This window comes from Gopherus flavomarginatus, chromosome 5 (assembly GCF_025201925.1).
Source record: "Gopherus flavomarginatus isolate rGopFla2 chromosome 5, rGopFla2.mat.asm, whole genome shotgun sequence".
NCBI lineage: Eukaryota > Metazoa > Chordata > Testudines > Testudinidae > Gopherus > Gopherus flavomarginatus.
In genome coordinates, this window is record NC_066621.1 from 124880112 (window position 1) to 124890203 (window position 10092).

General features: G+C 39.1%; 1 protein-coding gene across 1 annotated transcript in view; it reads left to right on the plus strand.

Moving 5' to 3' along the window:
• The window catches only part of FLRT2 (fibronectin leucine rich transmembrane protein 2), a 65501-nt gene extending 57649 nt beyond the window's left edge, over positions 1–7852 (plus strand). The window contains exon 2 of the mRNA XM_050953269.1: positions 3214–7852. Within this exon, the coding sequence (XP_050809226.1) occupies positions 3638–5623 (1986 nt within the window). The 5' untranslated portion in view covers positions 3214–3637 and the 3' untranslated portion in view covers positions 5624–7852. The remainder of the gene's footprint in view (positions 1–3213) is intronic.
• Positions 7853–10092: the final 2240 nt, after the last annotated feature.

Genomic DNA, 10092 nt, shown 5'->3' on the forward strand with positions numbered 1-10092 from the left:
TGCTCCTGAATTAAATTTCTTGCACTACATTTAGAGATGGATGCCACTATGCTATCTGAAAAGAGACAACAGTTTTTTTATCCTTATCTAGCTAGGTTTTCTTGTGCCCCTCAATACCATACTGAGTGCCTATTGTAATTACTCATACTTCTTTTTGAAGAGACATTTTTTCAACAGTTGTATTTTGGGCCAAATCCTGAAAAGAACTGAGCACCTGCAATTTCAGCTGAGGTCAATGGATGATCAGCACCTCAGGATTTGGCTCATGAATTTCAGATTGCATTAAGCAAGGTGTGGTAGGGTAATACAATTATTTTAGACATCTGTACTGAGGCTTAAGTATTAGGGACACTGTAGCTTTAACAAGGCATCACTATCTCATGTATAAGCTCCTTTGTTTTCAATTTAAACCAATTTTAACTGAAAAATTACTGGGTTTTTCAGTTTTTTCACCCTACTTTTGTATAATTAAAATATATAAAAATTACGTGTTTTATTAGGAAAATACAATACATTGCATGAGATATATGTATTACAATAACATATTAGTCTGTGTGTATATGCAAAGCTGCCTGTTGAAGCAAGGCTGTGTGTTAGTCTAGAAGATACACACAATAAACAAACAGGCATGTACACAAGTGTTGACGGGCAAGAGCATCTGAATGTACTGATGAATCTTACTCCCATCACATACACATTTCAGGCTGTTAGCAGATAACGGTTTAAAGATCTGACACACTAAAATGGGAAGAAAACAAAAGTCTGTATCAGAATATGTTTCAGAACTGAAGTATTTGAAAGTTTCAAAAAGACAAAAACAGGAGAAAAGGCTGAAGTTCAGTGAACGTGCTGCTAATAATGTGGTCCAGTTATTAAATGTAAACATTTATAGTCTAATAGTTCTAAGTCTACAACAGTAAACTGTTTATTCAAATGAAAAGTTTTATTTGCATATTAGAGATGTATTGTTTTCTTAAACTCAGAGATGGCCTTGTGTTTTGAGTTCTTTTTTTGTTCTGCGGCAAATCACATTGATCAATGGAATTCAAAGCATTAATGTGCTAAATACTTTTTCCCGTCTTTCCGTTCACCAAAATAAACCCTGATATTTACCCAGAAAAATTACTAATAGTTCTTTGCACTGATTTGCACCTGTTTTTGTTGTGGTGGTAATAAATACTGATAAATTCCCAGGAAAAATTAAATAAAATAAAAACTGAAAACGAAGGACCCAACTCATGAAGTATCTTTCATAGCTACTGTATTCCAAATTGCTTTACAGAGTTAAATAATTCAGTTATAAAGTTGAATAATAAATAATATCATAAGGAGAGAGGAATTAAGAGACACAAGCAGGGGGGGAAAAATGTTCAAAATCTCATGTATTCTAGTGCAAAGGAATTTTCTACAGAATCCACCCACTGTCATAGACTTATGTAGCAGAATCTAAGCTTCATTTTAAATAAAATAAGTGTTTAAGTTTCATGGTTGCAAAGAAAACCCTCCAAATATGAATTGCTACAATGTTGCATTTCTGAATCTCTGCTGATATCATAAAATAATAACTTTGACAAGTTATTATTACCTATTCCTCTCAATGGAATATTAGTTCTTAAGTCTAATGATGTCAGTGTGAGTGCCAGCATTATTAACTATTTCACTGCTGATAGTTTTAGTAAAAATACTCACATGATCTGCTGATAATCCATTAAAATGAAATTGTAGTTACTTAGAGTGCACTGGGGCAGAGAAGGAAGTACATGCGACTATGGAGAGATCTGAACAGAACAGATTAGAAAAGGAGATTAAATGAAAAGAAAAAGCATACAGTGTGATTAATTAGGGCTTGATCCTCTTCCCATTGATGTCAGTGACATAACTCTTATTGACTCAAAGAGACAGAGTCAATTTCTTTTTTTTTTCCAAAAGGAGACAATACTTAAGCCTTTTAAAAAATAAAATGTATGAGTTTTAATATGCTAAATAGACTGTGGTAGTACAAGAGTCTGAGAAAGTTATATGCAAACATAAGCAACTGATCCAAACCTCACTGATATCATGGATTGTATACATTCATTAGGGTCTGTGTGCTCAGGAGTTGGACTTGTGCACGAATGAAAGTCTGATCCAATTTTTACAATAGACTCATTTACTTCATGTAAATATATAGAACAGATCACTGTGGGGAATAAAAAAGGGTTAAAATGAAATGATTTAAATTAAATATTATGAAAACATCACAACAGCTGTGATTAGTACTCACTGCACTAGTTTTCCAAAGACTTTTTTCTTTACAAACTAGTCCCAATTTTCATATACTCTGTCAATGTAACAAACATTCACAGCATGTAGCTTAAAAGCAGAAATGAACACGTGGTAATTGCACATCTTTAAGCTGTATGGGAAAGCCATCAATGGACTCCTTTGTAAGAATATTTGTGTTCTGTACTCCCCTCTTCCCCCGGCTGAAAATAGTTTAGGAGTTTTCCTTATGGGACAGTATATGGATAAAACAAATCTGATATCAAATATGATAACAAAGTAGCTAACCCCACAGTTCCATTTGCTAGTGGATCAGCTCACTTCTTTCCCCAATCATTTTATGTCTATCAGAGTGAGAAAATTCTTCCATCTGGGGAAAGAATCTCTCCTAATATTGCAAGCAAAGAAATCCAATTCTTTATGTATTATTAGTGTAGCCTTCAGGGGACTGAATAATACACTTTATTAGTGATGCTAACCAGGGCCGGCTCCAGTTTTTTTGCTGCCCCAAGCAGCGAAGAAAAAGAAAAGGCCTCAATCGGCAGCACTTCGGCAGCAGCTCTACTGCACCGCTTCATTCTTCGGGTGAGGGACCTGCTGCTGAATTGCCGCCAAAGACCCGGACATGCCGCCCCTTTCCATTGGCTGCCCCAAGCACCTGCTTCCTTTGCTAGTGCCTGGAGCCAGCCCTGACACTAACTAACACTTTCAGTCTCAGCTTTTGACAGTGGAATGGTTAATTTTCATTGAGCTTTCATCTCTACAAAGGGGTTTGGATCTAATCTATTATTATAATATTTCTGTAGTAATATTAACCCACTGTTTAATAGCATAGCTATTTCCAAAATGCCACAAGAGTTATATGCTGTGTGAAGACAATATTCTTCCATTGATGTTCTTCTCTATTAAACATATCATGTTGTTTAATTTCTCTCTTGTTTTTCTTAACAGGTTTCTCAGATCCATCATCAAGCTGAAATGAAGACCTTGGAAGCTGAAGAAAGCTGAGTGCACCACTACCTGGCTTCAGAGAAAGGAACAACTGGTCCAGCCAACCTTTCTCCTGACGACTTTTGGTAGCTTTAAATTGCCAGTAGCCTACCTTGAAAGACACAGCTACTGCTTCTTTCAGCACACATGGAGGAAGGCAGCAAAGTGTGTAACCCTGGCTAATCAGACTGTGGCTTTCCTATGAAGAGTAGAAGGCAGGCCAATCATAAAAGGATTATTTCACAGTTAGCCTCCAGGACTTTACCTCTGACCTGATCACTGGACACAAATTCAAGCCAATTCCAACAACCTGAGTTTTCACTACCTGTTCTTTATCATTGTTTTAATTTCTCTTTCTTTGGTATTCCATTTATTTAAGTTCAAAATGGGCCTGTGGATGAGAATGTGGCCCAAAGATTGGGCTGCTTTCCTGAAATCCTGGCTCATAATTTCCCTGGGGCTCTGCATGCAGGTCTCCAAAACTCTGGCCTGTCCAAATGTGTGCCGCTGTGACCGAAACTTTGTCTACTGTAATGAGCGAAGCTTGACCTCAGTGCCTCTTGGGATACCGGAGGGTGTAACCGTACTCTACCTCCACAATAACCAAATTAATAATGCTGGATTCCCTGCAGAGCTGCACAACGTACAGTCTGTGCATACGGTCTACCTGTATGGCAACCAATTGGATGAGTTTCCCATGAACCTGCCCAAGAATGTCAGGGTTCTTCACCTGCAGGAAAACAACATTCAAACCATTTCTCGGGTTGCCCTGGCCCAGCTCCTGAAGCTGGAAGAGCTGCACCTAGATGACAACTCCATCTCTACTGTGGGGGTTGAGGATGGAGCATTTCGGGAAGCTGTCAGCCTCAAGCTTCTGTTCTTGTCTAAGAATCACTTGAGCAGTGTACCAGTTGGCCTTCCAGTGGACTTACAAGAGTTACGAGTTGATGAAAACCGAATTGCCATAATTTCAGACATGGCCTTCCAGAATCTCACGAGCTTGGAGCGTCTTATTTTGGATGGCAATCTCCTGACCAATAAAGGTATAGCTGAGGGCACCTTCAGCCATCTGACCAAGCTCAAAGAATTCTCTATAGTACGGAATTCACTATCCTACCCTCCCCCTGATCTTCCAGGTACACTTCTGCTGAGGCTTTACCTGCAGGACAACCAGATAACCCACATACCACTTTCAGCCTTTTCAAACCTCCACAAGCTGGAGCGGCTTGATATTTCCAACAATCAGCTCCGGATGCTGGTGAAAGGGGTCTTTGATAACCTCCACAACCTGAAGCAGCTCACTGTGCGGAATAATCCCTGGTTATGTGACTGCAGTATTAAATGGGTCACTGAATGGCTCAAATTTATTCCCTCATCCATCAATGTCCGGGGTTTTATGTGCCAGGGACCAGAACAGGTCCGAGGTATGGCTGTCAGGGAGCTCAATATGAATATGTTGTCATGCCCCACCACCACTCCTGGTCTGCCACTTATCACCCCAGCCCCCGCTACCACCTTGCCAACCACACTGGTTCCCACTTCATCAGTTCCAACTCCAAGTGATAAATACAGTCCTCTCCCACCCACCAAATCCACACTCCCCACTGTGCCTGACAGGGAGGGTGGAGAAATGGTGACACCTCCCATTTCTGAAAGGATCCAACTCTCCATCAATTTTGTGAATGACTCTTGCATCCAAGTCAACTGGCTGTCCCTTTTTACCGTGATGGCGTACAAACTCACATGGGTTAAAATGGGCCACAGCCTGGTAGGAGGCATTGTTCAGGAACGGATAGTAAGTGGTGAGAAACAACACTTAAGCTTGGTGAATCTCGAACCCAAATCCACTTATCGGATTTGTTTGGTTCCACTGGATGCTTTTAATAATTACCGAGCTGGAGAAGACACTGTCTGTTCAGAAGCCACAACCAAGGCTTCCCACTTAAACAATGGTAGCAACACAGCCTCCAGCCATGAGCAGACGACTTCTCAGCATATGGGCTCCCCCTTTTTGCTGGCAGGCTTGATTGGGGGTGCAGTGATATTTGTTCTTGTGGTCTTGCTCAGCATCTTTTGCTGGCACATGCATAAAAAGGGGCGCTACACCTCCCAGAAGTGGAAATACAACCGGGGCCGGCGGAAAGATGACTATTGCGAGGCGGGGACCAAGAAGGACAACTCCATCCTGGAGATGACGGAAACCAGCTTCCAGATTGTCTCCTTAAATAACGATCAGCTCCTTAAAGGAGATTTCAGACTGCAGCCCATTTATACCCCAAACGGGGGAATTAACTACACAGACTGCCACATCCCCAACAACATGCGATACTGCAACAGCAGTGTCTCAGATCTGGAACACTGTCATACGTGATAGTGAGGGGAAAGTGAGATGCATAGAACTACAAGCAAAAACTCTGGAAAAAAATACACACACACACGAAAATTACATTTGATAAATGTTACACAGATGCATTTGTGCATTTGAATACTCTGTAATTTATACGGTGTACTATATAATGGGATTTAAAAAAAGTGCTATCTTTTCTATTTCAAGTTAATTGCAAATGGTTTTGTAACTCTTTGCTTTTTAAATCTTTAAAAAAAATATTGCTGAAGTACTGTACAGGGTTGTACAATAAGAACCCAATGCCATGGCAAAGGATAGAAAGACTCATTCTTCAAACATTAACCACTTTGCTGTCGAAGCTGTCTGAAGGATGTAGGTCCATAGGTAGTCCTGTAGTACGGGATATAGGTGTTCATTAAAACAGGGTCACTAGGAATGGGCAAAGTCAGTTCTGATGAAATGAGTACAACCCTCTCACCCAAACTCATAATGAACTTCTTCTGAGGTTCAAACAAGTTAGAGTAACTCTGTTCTCCATTTGTCACTTTCATCTGCCTCTGTATTTCCTGGTTCCACCTAGAAGTAGAAGTTCTGAAGTGCTACCAGACAGACTGTTTCAGTGGTGCATTTTTTTTCTGCTATTGATGGAAACAAAAAGCATCAGACACTTTCTGCAAGATTCAGAGTTCTCTGTATTCCTATTCATAAGAGCTAGTCAGAAAATGGTCCCAAAATATCAGATACACTTTCCCCCATTTTTCATTAAAATTAAGAAATTTTACACATTTTCCAACCAAGTTCAATAGGAAATGAGGGTACTCACCAGCTATCAGGTGGCTCTCATGAGATCAAATGACTTTCTAAGAGAACAACTTTTGCAGAACTAGCATGTTCAGTTAAGGCCTGGACCTGTGAGATGCTGAGTGCTGTCAACTCCTATTGACATAAAATGTCCAAATCCTATAGGATTTGCCATGTCTTAATGTCAATATACCTATCCAAATCACTGAAAGCCTCATCCAAATATCCAATGAGATCCGTGGAAAGACTTCCACTGGCTTCTGTGGATTTTGATTAGGCCCTGATTGGTTTAATGGCCTGAATAAAGTTCAGTACAGAGAACTACGAAAAAGCAACCTGGCAAGTGAGAGAGCTTTTGTTTGTTTGTTTGTTTTTAGAAAGGCTCTCATCAGACATGCTATGAACTGAATTAACTTCAGTGAAATTATCACATCAAAGTCCTATTGTTTTAGGTGAATGGCGATGGGCATTAACTAAACATTTGGTGAGTTGAGGGATTTGCAAGGATACTAGTCTATGCCGCCCCTTTTACTCTTCCTTCTTCAATCCTTAGTCTTTTGGTCACTTTTTCAACAATGATTTGTGCTTTAAAAGTAGCATTTGCGCCTAGATTTTGTTCTCTTCTGCCCTCAACTCTTCAGTTGGAATCAATTCTGTATCTCTGAACTTGACACAGACAGTATGGAACATCATGCTTCTGCTAAAATCATGATGTTGCTCGGAAAGTTACATAAGGTTCCAGCAACTCCTGACTCCTGTGCTTGCCAAAAGCTCTGGTTCTCTTGCCAGCTCAGTGATGGATTTTATTCTTTTTAAACACACTTTGGCTCACTCTGTCTCCTGAGCCTAGGGAACACACACAAGTTCACAACAAAGAGGAAGAAAACCACACGAATATCAGTAAGCCCCTCATACAAAAAGCTCACAGGGCTTGTTTTCTAAAAATTTTCCAAGGGAGAAGGGAATGCATGCATGCATGCTTGCTACAGAGACCCCAGGAAGGTCCAGCAAAAATTGGTATTCTGATAAAAGTGGCCCATTAATTAAAGATTTAACAAAATCACTCTGAAAAATTTGGAGTTATATGATCATTGATGGCTTTTTATGTTGGGAGAGAGAGCTGTGGTCCTTTCCTCTGTGAATTTCACCATGCCCATCCCTGAACCCAAGCAGTCTTTGAGCAACTTCTAAAATGGCATGAAAACATTTCTCTTCTGCAGTGAAGAGATTAATCTGATCTTTAGTTGTAGATGGCAAAGTACAATCATTATCTGAGGAACTACACCCTCCCCACAGACACCTTTCATAATCTCATTTGGGAATTCCATTCTATATTCTGTATATTTGCTATTTTCTCCTGATATATCTGGTATTTTAGGCAACCTGTGTGGCTACTGTAATAGTAAAGTCACTGAAATTTTGCTGAATAAAAGGCTGCCATATGATCTCAAATTGTGTAATTTTAGGTAGAAAAGTCTATGCAAAGTGTTTTTTCCTAGTATGTGACCTATTTACTCAAGATAACTGAGAGAAGGCTGTACTTTTTGTTTGTTTGTTTAATATGTTTTTGCTGCCAAGACCCCACAGGACGAGCAGCAAGCCATGTGCATGTGCACACACCTGTGGCATGCGGTATACATGAAAGTTTATTTTAGATTAAGTAAAGTTAGTGAATTCATTCTGGGCATGGATGTAGTATTTAATTTCACTGAAATAGCTGGTTATATGTTTGGTTTGAAAAAGCCATCTCGCATATTTAATAATGGTTCCCAATCATTGGTATATATACCAGTACTGGTACTTCATGCTTCAATGTCTGATACTGTAAGTACTTTTCTCTTCCATAATTATAATCAGCTGAACTAGGTCTTAGTATATTGTAGTTACTAGAGCTAGGTGAATTATTCATACCAAATTACTTCTTCAGTGAGTTTAGCCCTTTATTTCCAGTTGTGAATTATCTATGCACAGATTGATTGATATGATTGTGCTTGTTATTCAAAATTGTTTGATGAATACTCATGTGAATGTGATCCAGACGAGGGGTTCTTCACAAACTGTTCAGTTTGACTACATCTTGGACTATTCATGGTGCGTGACTGGGCCAGCTAAGTCACATGTCATTAATTCTGCTCCCTGACTGATGATGGGAACTTTTATAAACAGTAGGAGGGAAAGCCAAGAAATTTCAAAGATGACAGAGTTTGGGCTTTGGGTACTGAACCCTTGTGCAAAACGTATTGGCATGGAGTGTTCATAGGATTCATTTTACATGAACGTTATGTTGAAAAAAAACTCACTTGTACCAGATTTCCCTGAAAAACAAATTGAAAGAACTGGGAGTACTAGCTAAACAAATTCACTGTTTTATTCAAACAAATGTTTAGATATATGTTTTGGAATTATTTTTGTTACCTCTAACTGCTACCCACCTCTCCTCCATTTGAGCATACTCCAACACACAACAAAGTTTGGATTATTTCAAATTAGGTCCACAGTCATACAAAGAGCTCAAATTCCATTTTAGCACATAGTTGACTACGGTTCATTTGGGGGAGGTTTTCAAAAGAGGCTGGATAGCCATCTGTCTTGGATGGTTTAGACATCACAAATCTTGCATCTCGGCAGGGGTTTAGACTAGATGACCCTTGTGGTCACTTCAATTCTATGATTCTAAGCAGGTGATAGGCACTAGCTGAAGTCTGAGTCTGGTAAAATGCCTGAAAAGATTGGGAACCTCTCAGCTAAAAATAAATGATGACAAAGATATTTGTTGTGATTGGACATTTAATGTTAAACTAATATCACAAGCTTTCATCTTGTACAGAGTATATTCAAAACAAGCTTAATTAATGCTGCAGATTCTGGGATCTGCCTCAATTAGTGTAAGATCTGCATACTTACATTAGCTAGCATACACCATGGAGAAAAGTTTCAAATGTGTGCACATAAAACCCAAGCAGAACCTCTGAATTGTGCATTTGTTAATCCTGATTGCCATAGATCTGGCTTGTACATATTCATTAGGGTCTATGTGCTCAGGAGTTGGACTTGTGCACAAATGAAAGTCTGATCCATTTTTTACAGTAGACCCATTCACCTCATGAATGTATAGAACAGATCACTGTGGGGAATAAAAAGGGTTGGAATTAAATGATGTAAATTAAATATCATGAAAACATCACAAGAACTGTGATTTGTTCTCACTGCATTGGTTTTCCAAAGACTTTTTTCTTTACAAACTAGTCCCAATTTTCATATACTCTGTCAATGTGACAAACATTCACAGCATGTAGCTTAAATGCAGAAACAAACAGCTGGAGGTCGCACATCTTTAAACTGTATGGTTTGCATTGAGGAGGCCATCAATAGGCTCCTTTGTAAGAATATTTATGTTCTGTATTCCCCACTTCCCCTGGCTGAAAATACATTACGAGTTTTCCATGTGGGACAATACAGTAAATACATAAAACAAACCTGATATCAAATATGACAATGAAGTAGCTAATGCTACAGTTCCATTTGCTACTAGACCAGCTCACTTTTTATTTTATTTTTTCCAATTATTTTGTATCTTTAACAGAGTGAGAAAATTCCTCCATCTGAGGAAAGAATCCCTCCAAAAATTGCAAGCAAAGAAATCCAATTCTCAATGTGTCATTGGTGTAGTCTTCAGAGAACTAAGTAAGGCA